This window comes from Drechmeria coniospora, chromosome 02 (assembly GCF_001625195.1).
Source record: "Drechmeria coniospora strain ARSEF 6962 chromosome 02, whole genome shotgun sequence".
Lineage (NCBI taxonomy): Eukaryota > Fungi > Ascomycota > Sordariomycetes > Hypocreales > Ophiocordycipitaceae > Drechmeria > Drechmeria coniospora.
Window position 1 is genome coordinate 6,712,330 of NC_054390.1, and position 20,117 is coordinate 6,732,446.

The window sequence follows — 20,117 nt, forward strand, 5'->3', positions numbered from 1 at the left end:
CGAGCATGCATCGCCTTCGGCCTGGTTTTTTGGCAGCACTGTCGAGACGTTGTATTAAGCCTAGATGAAACGGTAGAGAATGACTTGCTAACGCCTAATTTCGCCCCCCATTTGTTCTCTCGATAACGGGTTTCGCCGCTGCACCGTGTTGCAGAATGCACACCAAAGCAAATAAATATTTATCAATACCGAGTATGGCATCTGGTGTTGGTGGTGTGGTCGGATGAGGCATGCGATGGATCGTCAGTAGAGATGTGATGTATACAGTACTTACAGCGAAGTAAGCACGTGCTTGAATGCTGAGTACAAGTGATTACCTAATATGTACTCCGTACGGAGTACTGTACTTGCATCGTACTGTAAGTATGTACTCCGTACTTGTAGCGGTACTTGTTTGTTCTTGGGTGCAAGTTCCTTTGCACCGCCACAACACAGAGAACGCGCGTACCTACGGGCCTGGTCCGTCGAAAGCCTAAGTACCTACTCCGTATTTACCTAGTACTTATATAGGGAACCAGGCTCGCCATCTGCTCACCAAAGAGCCTGTATATTTCAGCGGCAACCGCCTGTAACTGGACGCTAATGCGGTCTTGGTCTCCCCGTCACTACGGAGCCTCACCACCTACGGGCGGGGAATAGCAGGGTCCTTACCCTCCACTCCCGACCGCTACCCTTCCACTTTACGCCAATCAATGCATCGGACTGCATCGGACGCGTCGTCTCCTTCGTCGCCTTTTTCAACAAACCGTCCTTCGTCACCACCTCCATCGCCCGCATCGCTGCTTCTGGATGAATGCCTCCGCCGTGAAGCAGGCAGGCGGTTAGGAACCAGTCTTTCGCTCGGCAGCAACGTCCCACGGCCATCCTTGCTCGTCGTTCTACTGCTTCGATTCGGCATGAGCGCGCTCAACGCATCCTGAATCGGTTGGCCGACACGAGGCCAAGGCCAGATGGAGAGGGAGCACCCCCGTCCCCTCAGCCCGGACGCCCTCCGGGAGCTCAGGGAAGAGCTCACGATCCAGCAGGTCATCCTGACGTCGCTTCAGGATGTCGCCGCCGAGGGGGCCGAGCAGGAGCGTGACGAGATTGCCAGCGAGATATCGCGCTTGAAGGCCCTGCTGCGGCCGACGAAGACCCCGCAGCCGTTGTCGGGCGACGAGAATTCAAACGATCTTGGTGCGTCTCGACTCGGAGCCCTCTTCTCGTCGACCCAACGTGCTTGCTGCCCTTTTTTGTTTTCTTCGCCCTCTTCCCTCTCTTGTCATGCCGACCAACTGACCTTGCTGCCCGTAGGCCAACCACCACCGTCCCGGTCCAAGTCCCAGTCCGAGCCATCGTCACAGTCACCGTCACCGTCACCGTCACGGGCACGCTCGCCAACGCGCACCGGTACGAATTCTCTGCGTCACGTCCTTGTCCTTTCTCGCCATTCCGTTCCGTTCGTGTTCCCGTTCCGTCGGTTCGCTTGCGTGATTGTGCGACTATCGGTCATGCACCGACGACCTAATTCACGCGCCAGCCTTCCCGATCCATATCCTCGCCCGCCTCGTCGTTCCCTTCCACCCCGCAACCCCCACACTCGACGCTGTGCCGACAAACTGCCCGCACGTCGCCTCGTTGAAAGAGGTTCCCTCGTTACTGACGCCGTCGCAGCGCAGCATCCGGATCCCGATCCTGATCCAGTCACCTCGCCCACGCACCCGACGACGCCCCGCTGTACGGTCATGGACGATGAATCTCGGAGCTCGGCACGGAGCCAGAAGCGCTCTTTTGCATCGACGAGCTTGCCTCTCGGCCCGGATCGGTTCGCTTCCAAGCGTCGGACCCCCACACCGTCTGCCATGATGGGCCATCGTCCGCACGGCAGTCCCTCCTCCTTGGGAACTCTGGACATCATCGATCTCACGGGGTACGCCGTCCGCACCCTGCCGCGGTGCGCGCGAGCTAACGCGAGCAGGGATGATGTCGATGCCGATGCGATATGCATAGCCGAGCAGATCAGGCAGGAGAACAGGCACAGGCAAGAGGCCAGCGATAGGGAGCTTGCCCTGCGGTTGTCACAGGAAGCTCCGGTCGACGTCTTCAACGAACCGTTGCCGACGTTGCTCCCAACCTCCTACTCGAACCCGGCGATGATGCAGGCGGATGTTGCGTCGAGGCCGCCGGCGGTACAGACGCCTGGCAGGCATGACGGCGCGAGTTGGCTCGTGGCTCAGACCCAGAATCCTCCGTCGCCGGCCTACAACCTGCCGGGCTCCTATCCCGCCGCCGGCCAGCCTCGCACCGTTGCCTCCTCGCCGGCGACCGCTCAACACTTTGGTCCCTATCCAATGACGCCTCGGCCGACGTCGAACCCCTTGCACGCCGGATACTTGCACACCGTGCCCGGCCACAACTCGGCATCTGTACCGCCGCCGCTCTCCGCGCCCCCTGCGCCCCAGTTTGTGCTGGATTCGCAGGCATCGTCGTACGCCGACGGGTACGGCGCCTCATCCAGTTCCCCGGCCTTTAGGATGGCCTCGACGCTGCCCACGTCCGGCGGAGGCTTGCTCGACATCATCAACAGCACCAGCATGTTCGACTACTCAAACTACACGGACCAGAGCGGCAACGCCTTGCCCGAGAGGTTGACGAGCTACCTCCAAACCGCGTTCCACGACCCGCGCGTGACGGAAAAGGAGCTCGACGATCTCCTCCAAAACATCCGTCCCGACATGGACATTCCCGAGCGCAACCGAGATGGGACCCCGGCCGGGCTTAAGAGCTCGCTCTATCACCACCAAGAGCTGGCCCTCTCGTGGCTCAAGTCCATGGAGACGGGCACCAACAAGGGCGGCATCTTGGCCGACGACATGGGCCTCGGCAAGACCATCTCCATGCTCGCGCTGATGCTCGCGAGGCCCGCCCGAGGCCGGCCCAAGGTCAGTTGTCCGCCAGCCACGGACGCCCGCGACGCTAACGGGAGGCGCAGACGAACCTCATCGTCGGGCCGCTGTCGCTGCTTCGGCAGTGGGAGGAGGAGATCAAGTGCAGGACGAAGCTCTCCCACCGGCTGAGCGTCTTCATCTACCACGGCAAGAAGGCGACGACGGATGAGCTGCTCCGCTACGACGTCGTCCTGACCACCTACGGCACCATTGCCCAGGAGTGGAAGCGCCTCGACAAGTTCGTCGAGGAGAATGCGGACCGCAACATCGACTTCAACGACGCCGCCACCCTCTCCAAGTTCCCGCTCCTGCACCCCACAAAGGCCACCTTTTACAGGGTCATCCTCGACGAGGCCCAGTGCATCAAGAACAAGGATACCAAAACGGCCAAGGGCTGCCACAAGCTGCGCGCCACCTATCGTTGGTGCCTGACCGGCACCCCCATGATGAACGGCGTCCTCGAGCTCTTCTCCCTCGTCCACTTCCTGCGCATCAGGCCCTACAGCGCCTGGGAGAGGTTTCGTCAGGTACGGCGCCGCTTGCCCACCCCGTCCCGTCCACCCCGACGCCGGTTGCTGACCCGTCGCAGGCCTTTGGCGTCCTCTTCGGCCGTCAAGGCGACCCCAAGAGCGTGGCCATGAGCAGGCTGCGCGCCCTGCTCAAGGCCATCATGCTCCGGCGCAAGAAGGATTCGCAGCTCAACGGCGAGCCGATCCTTAAGCTCCCGCCCAAGACCGAACGCGTCATCTACGCCGAGCTGACGCCCGACGAGCTGTCGTACTACAAGCAGCTCGAGAGCAAGTCCCAGGTCCAGTTCAGCAAGTACCTGAGGGACGGGAGCGTCGGCAAGAACTACTCGAGCATCCTCGTCCTGCTGCTGCGCTTGCGCCAAGCCTGCTGCCACCCCCACATGAATCTCGACGTCGAGGAGACGCATGCGGTCAACGGCCAGGAGGTCGTCGAGCTCGTCAAGACGCTCGACGGTGCCGTCGTGCAGAGGATCAAGGCCATGGAGGCCTTCGAATGCCCCATCTGCTTCGATGCCGTCCAGGCGCCGTCCTTCTTCATCCCCTGCGGCCACGACAGCTGCACCGACTGCCTGGCGCGCTTGGTCGAGACTGTTTCGATGGCCAACTCGCGCTCCGACGACAGGGCCGAAAAGCCAAAATGCCCCGTCTGCAGGGGCGGCTTCGACCCCGACAAGTGCTTCACGTACGAGACCTTTCGCACCGTCCACATGCCCGAGACGATTGTGAAGCAGGATCGCGGTGCGACGCCCGAGCGCGACTCCGATGCCGGCTCGGACTCGGGCTCGGGCTCCGAGTTTGCTTCCGACGATGAAGATGCCGACAAGCGCGGAAACCTGAAAGGATTTGTCGTCTACGACCCTGAGGATCCGAGCTCGACGCCGCCCAAGAAGGGCAAGATGGCCCAGTCGTCGTCGTCCAAGGAGATGAAAAAGTCGAGGGAAAAGGAAAAAACGAGCGAAGTCAAGCCGCACATGCTCAAGAGCCTGCGCGTGGAAGCGGCAAAGAACATTCACGCGTACAAAAAGTACATGCGCTACCTGCGAAGGACGTGGATGCCTGCGGCCAAGGTGACGGAGTGCATGAACCTCCTCAAGTCGATCGAGGCGAGCGGGGAGAAGACGATCGTCTTCTCCCAGTGGACTCTGCTCCTCGATCTCCTGCAGGTGGCCATGTGGCACGACAAGTTCAAGCACAAGCCCCAGCGGTACGACGGAAGCATGTCAGGTGAGCAGCGAGCCAAGGCGGCCCTCGACTTCAAGGCACGACCCGACGTCACCGTCATGCTCGTCTCCCTGCGCGCCGGTAACGCAGGCCTCAACCTGACGTCTGCCAACCACGTCATCATCATGGACCCCTTCTGGAACCCCTACATCGAGATGCAGGCGGTTGATAGGGCGTACCGCATCGGCCAGAATCGCGAGGTTAACGTCTACCGCATCCTCACCCGGGAGACGGTCGAGGACCGCATCATTGCGCTCCAGGAACGCAAAAAGGAGATTGTCGAGGCGGCGCTGGACGAGACCGAGAGCATGAAGATTGGCCGTCTCAACGTCAACGAATTAAAATTCCTCTTCAACACGAGGGACTGACGAGCTGGCTTCGTTGGCCTGCCGCCTCTTCCGCCGCTCTCAACCCCTTATTCTGCCTTCCTGCAGCGCCGCTGCTGGGCATGGAACGGATATGGTATGCAATCGCGCGACCTTGGTCTGGCACTGGAGAACACGAGGCGAGCAATGCTACTGGATAGTGCATGTCCGCTCGCGCTCGAATTGAATTGGACAGAGGTTTTTTTTAGTTCCAGAATTGCCTAGGCTATAATATTACTTCTATCCATGCCATGGCTCTGCTCTTGCCTAGGGTATATGCTACAGTTTGGAACCGAACCCAATCCATCGGCCAGCATGGCTCGCTCCACCATGCCGTTTTCTCCTCGTCACGTTCAGGCATCGTCTTGATCCATATGCTGCGCCTGGCCTTCGAGCCAGCCCAACACGGTTGCTCGATTTTTAGCAGCGTCCGCCGCGGTCATTACGGGGCTTAAAGCGGTCCTCGTAATGGCGCGCGGTGTGCTTAGCCTCTGAAGCTGCTCATGCTATGAGGTAGCCCTGGAAGCAATCTCATCGACCGATTCCTCCAGCGTCTGGCTTTCGCTGGCCTCTTGTTCCGAAGAGGTCCACGTCCACGTCCTGAGGTCCCGCCTGCCCTGTGCCCTGACGACGCCGGCGAGCACGATGGCGGGATAGGCGTCTCGGCTCTCGACGGAAAGGTGGACGAGCGGATCGTCGGCATCGCCGTCGCGGATGCTCGTGCCGATCATGTCGCGGGACCATTCGACTTTGGGAAACGAGCGAACGAGTCGGGCAAATGCGTGCCGGCCGAGGGAGCGGGCAACTGCGGCGTGCGTGTAGTCCGCCAGGGCGGCGAGGGTGGAGTACCCGTCGGCCAGGGGGGCGTCCGACCCCTTGAGCGGCGAGTCGGCTGGTAGGTGAACGTGGTAGTAGCTGCCGGTGAAGGGGAGGAGAAAGGTGCGGCCTCGGATGGTGAGCGAAGTATCGGCAAGGATGGTGAGCCTGATGGTGAATTCGAGAGGCTGCAACATATGTCGGATCAACGTCTGCGTGGCTGACGGCTGGTTGGGGCCGCCAGGGCCGGCGTCGGCGGTGCAGGCCTGCGTCGTGTGCAGGGCAAAGGAGGCAGGCAGGCCCGTCTTCCTGATGGCCTTGACGAGGTTGGCGGCGTGACGGGTGCAGGCGCGCACGTTGAGCATGTACATGGCGCGGGCGATGATGGGCCGCAGCAGCGTGTAGGTCTGCTGGCCCCTGGAGCGAGAGACGTGCGGCGGCAGGGGCCGAGTCCTCATAAGCTCGTTGTACCTGTGAGCGTAGCTGAGCAGGATGTGCAGTGACGAGGAGATCGCCTCGGCCGTGTCGGACTCGGGCAGCGTCGAGTCGTCTGCGGGGCAGGAATCGAGGGACAGCAGCTCGAAGGTGATCCTGGTCGACTTGTCGACGTCGAACAGGAGCCGTCGTCCTTCGAATCGGACATCGTAGGCCATCAGCGCCCGCGACTCCCGGGTCAGCTCGTGCCAGAGTTCCTGGGTGAAGATGGTGTTGCGGGCCTCGAGGATGCGGTGCTCGAGCGAGGTGTCGTCGCGTCGTCGGCGGGGGACAGACCGGCCGACGACCTTGCCGTTCTTCTCGTATGTGACAACGAGGCCCTCGGAGACGCCGCCTAAGCGGTCGAGATCAAGCTCGACGGCGCCGTCGTCGCCTCTCCGCATCGGGGCGAGACTGTTGCTCTTGAACTCGGGCGCCGCTGGTCTGAAGGTCAGCGGGCCATGGATGTTGGAGCGTAAGGATCGTCGTGGGTGGGCGGTTGGACGTACCCTCCGAGAAGCCGAACCTGACGCCCAGCGTGTTTCTCTCCTTCGGCACCTTGCAAACGGACCAGCCGGCCTGCTTGACGGCCAGGACATCCTCCCAGTACTTGCTTTCGGCGGCGACCTCACGGTCCAGAAAGGCGGTCGCCTCGCGGGCGGCGTTGCGTGCCTTGTCAATCTCCATCAGGGTCCATCCGATGGCGACCTCGGCCTGCTCCTTGGTCCTCGCCTCGTTGACGGTGGGTTCGCCGAGCTTGTCGGCGCCGAGGGTGCCGATGCCGACCATGTCGCGGAGCTGCTGGGAGAGGGTGAGGCCGGCGTGCGTCGGGTTCTGCTTGGAGAGGAGGAGGGAGAGGGTGTCGAGGGTCAGCATGGCCGTGTTCCCGGCGACGCTGCTCGAGTTAGCATTCAATTCCCTGTAGGATCTGTAGGAAGTCATACTCGAGGTTCTTGAGGACTTCGAGGCGGGCCAGGAGGGGATCCTTGGCGGCCTCGTCGTCGTCGTCGTTGTCGACCCCGTCTTGGTCATCGTCGTCCGACATGGCGTCGCCGTCCGGCCCGGCCACGCCATTCTCCTCGCTGATTTTGATCTCCTCCCTCAGCTTGTCCGCCGTGAGGGCTCGGAATCCGCCAGGTTGGGCATTGACGCGCGCGACGAACTCGCCGATGCTCTTGCTCTTGTTGTCAGCAACGGGAAATGGACGCAGGGACAGCGGTGGACCGTCGTTGGACGCCATTCCGACGTGATTATGGAAGCGTCATGTATCGAATCGAACAAATTGTTTCCCTCGAGCATCAACCGACACAAGGACTCCGTCGTCTGGGGCCAGACCGCCAACGGCACCAGTACCTTGTCGACGAAATACGATGGAGGTTGGTGTTGATGAATAGCGGTGGGCGATACTGTAGATAGCGGTGGACGGAGTGGGGCACGACGAACAATGGCTGATGAGCTGTACTCGGTACTTACGTGCAAGTACTTGAGCTCCGTACAGAGTACTGTACTGTAAGTACTTACTGTATGTGTAAATATTCCGTAGGGGTTCTTTCACTTGCTTCAGTGCATCTGGACTGACGGAAGACCCATTAAAAGCTACTATATCTATCTAACTTAAGTACCTATATATCGACCTGCAATACCTAACCTACTTTCGGAGTATTACTGCCATGTAGAGTAGGTAGTGCTACCTGGATGAAAACATCACGACTATTTTACCTACCTAGTAATTGCCTACAGTGTTTATCCGCAAAGAACATGTAAGTACTTACTATTAGTACTTGTACTGTACTGTTCTGTACTTGTACTGTACTGTTCTGTACTTGTACTGTACTGTACTTACTGTACTTACTGTACTTGTACTGTAATGCTCTACTTCGTATGTACCTGTACATCCCTTCTCGTCCTTGCAGTCCCTCCTTCCTAGTTGCCCAGGCACCAAGCCACGCCACTGAAACCGAGGGAAAGCACGATGGTACGGATTGCATCGAACGGGGAAGCACCTCATATTGATACTTGGTAGGTGCGATCTAGGTGTATACAGTGCATTTAGTGTACTTCAGTACACCTAGGTGTACTGGTCCATGTCCTGTGCAGGTATTATGGTCATGCATGTGCGAGTAAAGGTACACTACGGGTACTTATAAACTACCAGTCGGTTAGTACTGTTCGGAGTACTGTACTGTACAGTACTTAGGTATCTCGCTCGGGGTCCACCTCTGGCAGTTGCGATGTGACTATTCCAAAAGCCGGAAAGAGCTTGTTGAGCTCAATTCCCCTCCGCGCCCCCGCCGCCCCTCCTCTCACCTTGGTTCCTCATCCATCATCAACCGAACTGGCTCCAGCGACGGCACTTGTAGAGTCCCAGAGCCATCGACGCCGCAGCTTCATCATCCTGCTTCCCCCTAAACACACCTACAATCTCCGCCGCGTCCTCTCCATCGTATCGTACTGCAGCATTATCTCCGACGTCATTCTCTGCGGCGGGACAAAAGGCCCGCCTTGACCGACCGACTCCAATTCTGCCGTCATCCCCCACAGTCCACGACCCAGGATGGCGCTGGCGAAAAAGAAGATCGCCATCATGACCTCGGGAGGTGACTCTCCCGGCATGAACGGCGTCGTCCGTGCCGTCGTCCGCATGGCCATCCACAAGGGCTGCGACGCCTACGCCGTCTACGAAGGCTACGAGGGGCTCGTCCGCGGAGGCGACTACATCAAGAAGATGGAGTGGCAAGACGTCCGCGGCTGGCTGTCCGAGGGAGGAACCCTCATCGGCACCGCACGCTGCATGGCCTTTTACGAACGAGACGGACGCCGCAAGGCGGCCAAGAACATGGTCCTCAACGGCATCGACGCCCTCATCATCTGCGGCGGAGACGGTTCCCTGACGGGTGCCGACAAGTTCCGGGCCGAGTGGCCCTCGCTCCTCAAGGAGCTCGTCGAAACGGGCGACCTTTCCCAAGACCAGATGGCCACCTACAAGCACCTCAACATCGTCGGCATCGTCGGCTCCATCGACAATGACCTCTCCGGCACCGACGCCACCATCGGCTGCTACTCGGCCCTCTCGCGCATCTGCGAGATGGTCGACTACATCGAGGCCACGGCCTCGTCGCACTCGCGCGCCTTCGTCATCGAGGTCATGGGCCGCCACTGCGGCTGGCTCGCCCTCCTCGCCGGCGTCGCCACGGGCGCCGACTTTGTCTTCATCCCCGAGCGTCCCCAGGACCACGACTGGCGCACGGACATGGCTCTCGTCGTGAGAAGGGTGCGTTTTGTCGTCGTCCCGTCCCCCGGGCCCGCTGACCGATGACTGACTGACGGCGGACGGCAGCATCGCAAGCTGGGCAAGAGAAAGACGATCGTCATCGTCGCCGAGGGTGCCCGCGACAAGAACGGCGCCAAGATAACGTCGGTCGAGATCAAGGACCTCCTCGCCGACAAGAGCCACGACGGCCTCGGCCTCGACACGCGCATCACGACGCTCGGACACGTCCAGCGCGGCGGAACCGCCGTCGCCTACGACCGCATCCTCGCCACCCTCCAGGGCGTCGAGGCCGTCAACGCCGTGCTCGAGGCCTCGCCCGAGACGGAGACGTGCTTCATCGCCATCAACGAGAACAAGCTCGTGCGCAAGCCGCTCATGAAGGCCGTCGAGGAGACCAAGGAGCTCGCCGCCGCCGTCGAGGCCAAGGAGTTCGAGAAGGCCATGTCGCTGCGAGACACGGAGTTTGCCGATCAGTACAGGTCGTACCTGACGACGACCAACGTCATGGTCGACGACCACAAGCTGCCGGAGAAGAATGTAGGTCCGGCCGGCTGGCCAGCCACGCCCGAGAACTGCCGCGACGGACGCTGACGTGGGCCCCCCGACGCGCCGCAGCGCATGAAGATAGGTTTCATCAACGTCGGCGCTCCCGCCGGCGGCATGAACGCGGCCGTCCGCGCCGCCGTCGCCTACTGCGTCAGCCGTGGCCACCAGCCCATGGCCATCCACAACGGCTTCGCCGGCTTCGCCCGCCACCACGACGACAAGCCGATCGGCGCCGTCCGTCCCTTCGACTGGCTCGAGGTCGACGGCTGGGCCAGCAAGGGCGGCTCCGAGATCGGCACCAACCGCGAGCTGCCCTCGGAGTCGGGCATGGAGCTCATCGCCAACCTCATCGAGCAGCACGAGTTCGACGCCCTCTTCATCGTCGGCGGCTTCGAGGCCTTCCACTCGGTCTCGCAGCTGCGCAAGGCGCGGGACCAGTACCCCTCCCTCTGCATCCCCATCTGCCTCCTGCCGGCGACCATCTCGAACAACGTGCCGGGCACGGAGTACTCGCTCGGCTCCGACACGTGCCTCAACGAGCTCGTCAACTACTGCGACAAGATCAGGCAGTCGGCCTCGGCCACGCGCCGCCGCGTCTTCGTCATCGAGACGCAGGGCGGCCGCTCGGGCTACGTCGCGACGCTCAGCGGCCTCAGCGTCGGCGCCGCCGCCGTCTACACGCCCGAGGAGGGCATCAGCCTCGAGATGCTGAACTCGGACGTGATGCACCTCAAGAAGGTCTTCACCAACGACAAGGGCCAGTCGCGCGCCGGCCGGCTGATCCTCGTCAACGAGAAGGCGAGCAAGGTCTACGACGCGAAGCTCATTGCGAGCATCATCCGCGACGAGGCCCACGATCGCTTCGAGAGCCGCGAGAGCATCCCCGGCCACGTCCAGCAGGGCGGCGTCCCGTCGCCCATGGACCGCTGCCGCGCCGTCCGGCTCGCCATCAAGTGCATCCAGCACCTCGAGGACTTTGGCCGCAACGCCCACAACCGGGTCAAGAAGGACCCCAACAGCACCACGGTCATCGGCATCCAGGGCTCCGAGGTCGTCTTCACGCCCATCAAGGTGCTCGAGGAGGAGGGCACCGACTGGCCCAACCGGCGGCCCAAGGTGGCCCACTGGCTCTCGCTCCGCTCCGTCGTCGACGTCCTCGGCGGCAGGCCCGACTATCCCAAGCCCGAGAAGAGTCTGAAAGGGCTCGTCGCGAAGGACACGAAGCGCGGCATAGTGTGACGCGACGGGCATGCCGGCCGACCTCCTTGCCCCGCCTCGTGTGATTTTCCACCCATGACAGACAGTCTTTCGTTTGGCGTCACCCGAACAGTCGTGTGTCCCTCGGGAGCATTACCTACAACGCATCTTCCGTTTGTAGCATGACCCACTGCAGCAGTATTTCGCTTGGAGTTGGTGAGGCGGTTGCTTTTGATACGATTGATCATTTCGTTTGCCTCCCCGCTGCCCGACTGCAATGTGAAGCCGATGACGACGCAACCGACAGCGGACTTTTTTTGCCACACTACGAGGTACCCAAGACTCGGCGGCGGTGACCGTGTGGTAAAGTATCCATTATTCATTATAAATCCGTCGCTCCATGTGCAGCCAAATGCTATATCTACTCGAGTTCGACGGTCAAACGTGCGCCTTGTCCCGTCCGCCCAAACGCCACGTCGGGAATGACGATTCCCTTCCCCATCCCCCCAGAGCATCGTCGGCTCTCAGTTACATCGGATGCTCTTGAAGGTGCCCGATTGGTCTCCGTAGACGTACTCCTTGACGCTCTTGGTCGTCGGCTCATCGGCACCGGCATAGTCGACGACGGAAATGCTCTTGTAGTATGCCGAAAAGGGCGCCTTGGACCAGTCGGCGTACCCGCCGGCCCACTGGACGGTTCCCGGGGCGGCGCTGCCGCGTCCGGCAACCCAGCTGCCGAGCTTGACCTGCATGGGCGTCTGGGGAAAGCCTTGCCCGCCGTTGGCGTCGTTGTAGGCCAGCGTGCGAACGACGGCTGCGTCGATGGTCCAGACGACGGCCGTCGAGTTCCACTGGATGCCGTAGGTGTGAAAGGTGCTAGCCGGGTTGCTGACGGGATGGAACTTGCCGCGGTCGTAGGTGGATGTGTTGCCTTTGCTGAAGTAGTTGGTCTGGGCCTGGCTGCTATCGCTGCCGATCCACTCCCAGTCGATCTAGAGGATCCGATCATCAGCGCCGTTCCGATCGACGGTACGCGAGGCGCGCTCACCTCGTCGAGATCATCCGACTGCAGCACAACGCTCGTGACGATGCCTTGGCCCGGTGCGGCCTGGAGGACGACGTCGACACGTCCGAAGAATATGTACTTGCTCGTCATGATGGTCGGTGCATCCGTTTCCTTCCCGACCGTGAAGACGGCCCCTTGGCCGTTGTACTGGATGGTGGTGCCTGCGACCGGGTTGAATGCCACACAGGGGCCGGATGTAAAGTTGCAACTTACCTTTTCATTCCCAAACGCAGGGTCCGCGGGGCACGCTGCCGACGCTCGTCAGGTACTTGCAGACATGGACAAGAACTGACAGGGGAAACGTACTGGTAGCGAGGGGGTTGCAGACGGTCGAGGTCTGGGCGTAGACGAGGGACGAGGATGCCACCAGGGCTGCGGCCGTCGATCGGAAGAACATGGCGTGAGCTCTTCGGGGTTGGACGGCACAGGTAGGAAGGAAGGTACGCAGAAAGGCGTACAAGTAAGGGGGGGGGGGGACGCAAGAAGGCAAACGAGAAGGAAGGCAGGCAGGAAGCTGGACGCCGGTAAGTTGGGGTGTAAGTGAGCAGCTGGTAGCAGCAACAGCAGTGACGGGTGAGGGGGGTTGAAAGACAAGAATCGACGTGATCAAGGGACTTGAGAGCATCTCTCTACGCAAGAACGAGTGCGCTTCAGCATCATATATGGACGGCCACGACAAGGGTTCGGGTCTTTGGCAAGATGGTGATCAATATGGCGCGGGCACCAGGGCAACGGGCCGCCATGGCCACCAGCCGTGTCTCACCCATGGTGGGCCGGACGAGGAACGGATGCAGCTGCCGTGGTGCGAACCGGCTGGGGAATATGGCTTTATTTTTGGAGCATATCTGGTTGCCGAGATGGGTCGTCGTGTCGCATGGCTCGGATGATGCATGCGAGAGGGAGGACGGTTCGCTTGGTGTTGGCGTCGGTGGATAAGGCTAGCCGGTTGGCCAAGATACAACCATTCCAGCATCAGGTGCCGGCGGAGGAAGAATTGGGGTCAGCCGAGCGCAAGGGAATTTTCGTGGACGCTGTGCGAGTAGGGAACCCGTACGGCAGCGGTGGTGACGATGGAAAAAGGAAAGGGATGAGGGAAAAAGAAAGGTTTGCGGGATGGGCGGTGTTGTCTTGCCTGGCTTCGACACGCACCACGGCGTTCGTCTGGTTCTTCTCGCAACATCCCGTCTCAAGCGGCAACATCGCACAGTCAACCTTTAGGCCAACAGCTACGGCTGCCGTGCCATCGGCGTCTGACCTCGAGGCGCTGCCGGCAAGGGCGGTGATTTGTCCAAGCCAAGGGTGCAGGGGGGTTGGGTCGGATCGTGCTGCGGCTGTCGGAGCTCGCAGGGAGGTAGGCACTACAGCAGGGATGGATGTCAGTACCAAGGACGGAAGACAGCACCAAGGACGGAAGACAGTACCAAGGACGGAAGAGGGAGCGCAGCATCGGGGTGTTTATCGGTTCTTGTCCCCAGCATCGCCTGGAATGCACCGGAGGGGCAGGGTCAAAAGGCTGTGCAGTGCCGGCCACGTTCCTCGCCAAAGGTGGGCGGCGGGAATGGGAAGAAGGACGAGGCGGTGGATGCGGAGGATGGGTGTACAGCACGGGCACGAGGACACGACCTCCTGGTGGCTAATACTCTGTAAGTGCCCAGTAGGCACAGTGCCGATACGGTAGATGTAAACATGCGTACGTATGCCTCGCAGGGATGAATCAGCCATCGGTAGGGAGTACGGAGTACAGTATGGATGGAGTACAGTATGAATGGAGTACAGCAGAGTACGAAGTACAGTATGGATGGAGTACAGTACAGTACGGAGTACAGAGGACAGAAATGCCGTTGGGCGTACGGAGTACGGAGTACGGATTACCTATCAATTACTGCATGCCCACTGGAGAGCAGACAGCAGAGCTCGGCAGGGGTGATGAGGTCCAGGCGATGTGCATGTACATGCATGTACAATTAGGTGAACGGTGTACGCAGGCACTGTGCGGCGTCGACAATGCGTGCCTGTGCAAGGATGCGCACGCATTCAACTACATGCCTCCCTCCGTGGACATGCATGCACCTGCTCTCGGCACGTCGAACCTCTGCCGTGCACTGTAAGAACCCGTGTCCGTGCGCACAGTGCACGTACCAGTACTCGGGTCTGAATGTACCTGTCCGAGCCTACTAATACAAGTACCTAGTAGGTACCTAGTAGGCACGCATCGGGAGCACACCAGCGGATGTGGCGCAAGCTCCCGTGCTGGCGAGTCGACTGGAACGGAACTTTATTCACTTTTCACTTCATGGCCGGACCTGACGTCAACCGAGAGTCGGCTTGGCAGATGCTGGCTTCGATGCGGGGAGAGGAGAGAGAGAAAGGACGGGACGGATTGGATGGATGGGCACGTCGATGGGTCCGATGCATGGCCGTCGTGGTCAGCCGGCTGGTCAGCCCGTACTGTACCTAAGTATTACATGTATTACATGTACTTGCATGTACCGTCAGCGTTGGCCGCAACGTGCTCAGGCGACGGGGTCGAGTGATTGGGCAGCGGCCGGATGACACGAGCTGGAACAACACCTACTTACAGCACCTGGTCGGCAGACTGGCAGCGCTGGCCGACCGCGGCGTTCGCTGCAGAAGCGCCGTCGTAGCGACCGACCAACCATGGCTTCCTCGAATCCGACGCCCAGGACTCCCCTCATCCGACGCCCAGGGCCCCCCTCACGCGGCATCTCAGGAGGGGCTGCGGCGCGGCGACGCAGGGGCTGGCCGCCCGTCCCTGGTCGACGACGGCCACCCCCCAACCCCCCTCTCGCCTTTGGCACTTTTCACCTACTCTCGGCAACGAACGACGAGGCGAGGGCTTCATCGGTCACCCGTCACAGTCATCGGCCATTCGTCACAGTCATCGGCCATTCGTCACAGTCATCGGCCACCCGTCACCCGCCCGCCACCCGTCACCATGCAACTGCTGCCCAGCCGGCCCGCCGTCTGTTCGCTGCCAAAGACGCCTGCCCGTGGAGGTCGAGCCCCCGTCGAGCGAGCCCTCTTCGTCGACACGACATGACGACATCCCTGCCCTCTTCTCCGCAGCCTACCTAGACAGCCAAAAAGGTGCTTCGAGCGAAAAGAGCCAGTCTGACGGCGACGGTCCGGCCCACAACTGGCTCCTGCATTTTCCATACTCTGCACACTTTTCCCCATTCTGACTGAGCCGTTTCCCCACCGTCATCCTCTCTGTTCGTCGCCAAGTTTGCGTCGGAGTCGGAGCTGCCATCGCCGTCCTGTCGTCGTCGGTGACGCATCCATCGCCGTCCTCGCGCCGCCATTTCCGTGCTCGATCCGGCTCTCCCCTGGACGACGCCGTTACATCAGCCTCGTACCGTCGCAGCGCCGAGCCCGAGTCCCGAGTCCCGAGTCCGCGTCACCATCGCGGTCCCGTCGTCGTCGGCGAAGCTTCCATTTCCATTTCCATTTCCATTTCCATCCTCGAACCGGCTCTCCCCTGGACGACGCCCTCACGTCGGCCTCGTACCGTCACCGTACCGAGTCCCGCCGAGTTCCAGTCGGAGTCGGCGTCACCACGGCCGTCCCGTCGTCCTCGCCGAAGCATCCATCTCCATCCTCGAGCCGGCTCTCACCTGGACGTCATCACGGCGCCATGTCGCACCGAGGCGCTCGAGTGACCGACTTCGAGGAGCGGGACTACTACGCGGCACCGCCTCGTCGCTCGGCGGCCGACTTTGACGAGGTCGAGTACCGCGCTTCACGCGTGCTCACCAGGAGCCCCCCCCCTCGGCCCCGATCCCGCTCTCACGTGCGGGAGAGCCGAGGAACGGCCTTCCTGCGCGAGGATGTCCGACGGACCGAAGGCGGGCCCATGGTTCTCCGTCAGCGTGACGTCGAGGTCGTCGACAGGCATCGTCGGAGCCCGAGCCCCGCGCGCCTGCGCGAGGACCGCATCCTGAGCCGGCCCAGGAGCGTCTCGCCGTCGACGGTCCGCGAGGAGCACGAGCGTGTCAAGTTCGTCGAGAGGGAGCGGGTGCGGAGCCCGAGTCTCGTTCGGAGGTCCGAGCCGGAGCCGAGGCCGGTGCGCTTCGTCGAGAGGCGGCCTCGGTCCCCGTCGCCGACGACGCGCGAGCACATCCGCACGAGGATCGTCGAGAGGGAAACGGAGCGCTCGCCGTCGACGTCGCCGTCGCCGTCGCCGCCGCCCATCATCCGGGGCCCCACCATCGAGCGCGACGTCATCACGCACTACACCGACGTCGATCACGGTATGCCGTCCCGCCGACGGCACGTCCGAGAGGGAGCAGCGCTGACCGATGCGTGCCAGGCGTCGTGAGGCTGGAGCCTTCGAGTCCGGCACCCGTCTCCCGTCCGCGCGCGAGGGAGCGGGAGACGGACATTGACATCTCCCTGTCCAAGCACCGCACCGACGTCGACATCCGCCAGTCGAGCGGTCGCGCCCGCTCCAAGAGCCGCGAGCGACGATGGCGGCACCGTGACGACGACGTCTTCGTCGACGGCGGCGACCTCGCACGTCTGCGCGTCGACGACCGGACCCGCTCGAGCCGGAGGGCACGCTCGGCCGCGCCGCTCCACTCGGCCGTCGACGACGAGGCCGACTACATCACCGAGGCCGTCGATTCCCGCGGCCGCCCGGGCGAGGCCTGGGCCGGCGCCACCAAGGACTGGACCATCGTCGACGTGCCGCCCGGCACCGAGCGCGTGCGCATGGACGGCGTCGGCGGCGGCGGCACCGACACGACCTGGTCGAGGTACAGCGGCGTGCGGCGGACCAAGTTTGTACCCGAGAGGGATGAGTTTCGCATCGCGAGGCAGCCGTCGCCGCTGCCCGCGCGGGAGCGTTCGAGCCGCACGAGCGTCGCCGTCTACGACCACGACCGGGAGATTGACGTCGACATTGAGCGACGCGTCGTCCGCCGACCGGAGCCGCCCCCGCCCCCGCCCAAGGAGATGTGGACGGAGATGACCAAGGATCTGGTGACGCGCGAGGCCATCGAGCAGATGGGCTACGAGTACGAGGAGACGAAGTGGTTCTACTACATCATGAGCTACCTGCCATACGTGCGTTTCGCTCGACCCCCGACGACGCGTCGCCCGTGCTGACCGTCTCGTCTCCAGGACGAGGTCCTTCACCTCATCGAGCTGTCGGACGGCATTCGCCGAGCCCGCCGCGAGCGCGCGAGGGAGCTTCGGTGGGAGCACGACTGGCGGGACGACTGGGGGCGGCCCCACCACCGCCATCGGCACGATCATCGACGCCTGCACGACGGATGGGACGACGAGAGGGTGAGGGAGACGGAGGTGATTTACGACAGCCACCGGCCTCGCTTCGCCCGTTGAGCAACAAGGCGGCGGCACGAGCGACGGCCGATTCCTGACGACGCCACGGAACGAGGACAGCATGGTGTGGTTTATGCATCTGTCGGCGAAATTGACCTTGGACGGGGTGGGAGGGACCCAGGTCGTCGACGGGAGCCGAGTCTGCACGCCGCCTCCTTTCGTCTGTGCATTGTCTCGGCGATTGTGGTGCGACGACAATGGCTCGATCCGTGCGCGGATGGAATGGAATGTCCATGAACTCTTCGGCAGGGAGGGGATACCCGTCACTTCTCGCGCCGGCCCCGTCGTTCGTACGTACGTACGTGCAAGTGCCTTGATGGCGGCACATCACCGCCCGGCTAGGATGCGCAGGCTGTTGCGACACCGCCGACGACCATGAACGGCCGGCCTTTCACTTGCCCTTGCAGCTACGCTCTCGCGGGGACAGTTGATTGCGCAGCAGCCTTGCCATGTTATCATGCAAATCTTCATCCCTACCACAAAGTACTTGGTATGTGAGAACAAGCGACCAGTCGAGTCATCGCTGGCCCTTGACCTCTGACGCTGGTCGTCGGGCGATGCGCACTTGGACGGAAGAGAGGCGAGGTAGGTTCGCACCCACAGCACCTGGATGCTCGTGCATGCACTCACCGTGCAACTAAGAGCCTGCAAGTGACGGCATGCCTCGCTTGAGTGCGAAACCCCACGACACCAAGACGACGCGCAAGTGAGCAAAGCCAAGGGCGGCGACGACAATCGGCAGCGGCGGGGGTCGGTCCCAGACGCGTATGCATGTGGGTAGCCGAGCCCGGAAAAGCATTGTCCCGTTGGCATTGTTCCTGTCGAATCGGCAATGGAGGGGTCCCCACATGATTCGCCCAATGGCCCACGACAAGTTTTGCACAGCTTTTCGCTCCCCGCTCGCCGACGATGGATGATGCGTGCTGGTCCAACGAGCAGGTCGGTCTGCTGCCTCTGTTTGTCTGCCTTCCGACCTAGCTCGTCCAAAGTCCCACCTGCAACCAGCTTGTCTCGTTCCATGCGGTGCAAGTACAACTACAACTAGTTCCTCGAGGAAACGACGGCCGAGATTCCCCGACGGACGATGGACGGCAAAAGGCCAACGGTCAACAGTTTCCCGCCTCCGGCTCCGGGCTCGTCCACGCCGAACGATGTCTGCAAAGCGAGAAGGAAAAAAGAAAGTGTAGCTTCAAGGTTTGCACGTACAGTACTGTGCTGACCGCACGGGAATGACTTTTTGACCTTCCACCGTCGACTGTCGGCTTCCAAGCTGCCGTGACGGCTGTGACCAGACATCTGCACCGCAGCCTTCCCCATTCGGAACACCCATTACCCCTCGTCCCGTGCCATGTGCTAATGGTACAAGTACTGTACAGTACAGTACTTGCTGTACCAGCTTGTACAGTAAGTACCTGTCGGCGGTAGGGTTTCCACACTGGCTTAGCGCGAGTGCACCGAGCACACATTGTCCTTTGATGAGTCCTTTGTACGTACAGCGTACCTACAGTAAGTACTGACTGTACGGAGCAAGTACAGTAGTCATATTGCTAGCGGTGCGTGAGGGCAGTACTTGTGTGTACTCGTGCACCTACGGTCCTCCGTACAGAGTACTGGGTTAGAATTTGCCAGCACCTAGTTGCACTTGCGCTCCGTACCCGTACTCGGCACTCCGCGCGAGTTTGGTGCGCTTCCTTGTACGAGTACCCCTACAGCCCCGCCGAGCGCGCTGCCGTTCCCGCTGTTGCAGGCCCATCACCCCTGCCAACACCCCTTTGTGGACTTGCGTGTACTTGCTTGCTGCGCTTTGCAATCCCGCACCTCGAACTTCTTTCCTCCTCCACTTCCACTTCGCTTCGTCCCCTTCTTTTCCCCGCAAGAGCGTGGCTTCTCCTTTCTCCCATCCGCCTCGTCGACGAGAAAGCAAGCTACAGCCGGAGCCGGTCACGCGTGCGCTGATTCTTTCCAGCGCCTGCCTGCCTCTTTCGCCCCCCGCCGACGACGAACGAACGGATTCACGCTCGTTGCCTGCCGTGTTTTCGACTCCGCCTTCGCTCTCCCACGTGCCTGCGTCGTCGACGAAAACCCAAACATCACGAACCGTATGACGAGGCGTTCCACAACCCGCCACCATGTCGAGCTCAGAGATTAACCAGGTGCTCGCGAACTCGCTGTCTCCGGGTTCGTTCCCCTCTCCTCCTCCTCCTCCTCCTCCTCCTCCTCCTCCTCCTCCTCCCCCCCTCGTTGTTTTTTTCCCTCCCTCTCCCCTCCTCGTCAACCCCCCTCCCCCCTCCTCCGGACGGCAAAGGGGGGGGGGCCAACCGTCCGTCCATCCGTCCGTCC

At 61.6% G+C, this 20,117-nt stretch overlaps 6 protein-coding genes across 6 annotated transcripts; 4 read left to right on the forward strand and 2 right to left on the reverse strand.

Annotated features, from left to right (window-relative positions):
- Window positions 1-950: 950 nt before the first annotated feature.
- Window positions 951-5,046, forward strand: DCS_04955 (SNF2-related protein; the record flags this gene model as incomplete). The annotated part of the gene is made up of 4 exons (XM_040802261.1): window positions 951-1,176; window positions 1,294-2,921; window positions 2,972-3,454; window positions 3,517-5,046. 4 exons carry the CDS (start codon window positions 951-953, stop codon window positions 5,044-5,046), a joined length of 3,867 nt encoding a protein of 1,288 aa, XP_040657294.1.
- A 503-nt stretch (window positions 5,047-5,549) lies between these two features.
- DCS_04956 (RNA polymerase II mediator complex component SRB4) lies at window positions 5,550-7,573 on the reverse strand (the record flags this gene model as incomplete). Its single annotated transcript, XM_040802262.1, has 3 exons — window positions 5,550-6,772; window positions 6,843-7,228; window positions 7,278-7,573. The coding sequence occupies 3 exons, from the start codon at window positions 7,571-7,573 to the stop codon at window positions 5,550-5,552; spliced, it is 1,905 nt and encodes a 634-aa protein (XP_040657295.1).
- A 1,314-nt stretch (window positions 7,574-8,887) lies between these two features.
- DCS_04957 (6-phosphofructokinase) lies at window positions 8,888-11,389 on the forward strand (the record flags this gene model as incomplete). Its single annotated transcript, XM_040802263.1, has 3 exons — window positions 8,888-9,604; window positions 9,671-10,141; window positions 10,220-11,389. 3 exons carry the CDS (start codon window positions 8,888-8,890, stop codon window positions 11,387-11,389), a joined length of 2,358 nt encoding a protein of 785 aa, XP_040657296.1.
- A 482-nt stretch (window positions 11,390-11,871) lies between these two features.
- DCS_04958 (uncharacterized protein) lies at window positions 11,872-12,810 on the reverse strand (the record flags this gene model as incomplete). The annotated part of the gene is made up of 3 exons (XM_040802264.1): window positions 11,872-12,339; window positions 12,396-12,661; window positions 12,720-12,810. The coding sequence occupies 3 exons, from the start codon at window positions 12,808-12,810 to the stop codon at window positions 11,872-11,874; spliced, it is 825 nt and encodes a 274-aa protein (XP_040657297.1).
- Window positions 12,811-16,068: 3,258 nt separating this feature from the next.
- DCS_04959 (uncharacterized protein) lies at window positions 16,069-16,752 on the forward strand (the record flags this gene model as incomplete). The annotated part of the gene is made up of 1 exon (XM_040802265.1): window positions 16,069-16,752. One exon carries the CDS (start codon window positions 16,069-16,071, stop codon window positions 16,750-16,752), a length of 684 nt encoding a protein of 227 aa, XP_040657298.1.
- Window positions 16,753-17,387: 635 nt separating this feature from the next.
- Window positions 17,388-17,777, forward strand: DCS_04960 (uncharacterized protein; the record flags this gene model as incomplete). Its single annotated transcript, XM_040802266.1, has 2 exons — window positions 17,388-17,498; window positions 17,556-17,777. 2 exons carry the CDS (start codon window positions 17,388-17,390, stop codon window positions 17,775-17,777), a joined length of 333 nt encoding a protein of 110 aa, XP_040657299.1.
- Between the last annotated feature and the right edge of the window lie 2,340 nt (window positions 17,778-20,117).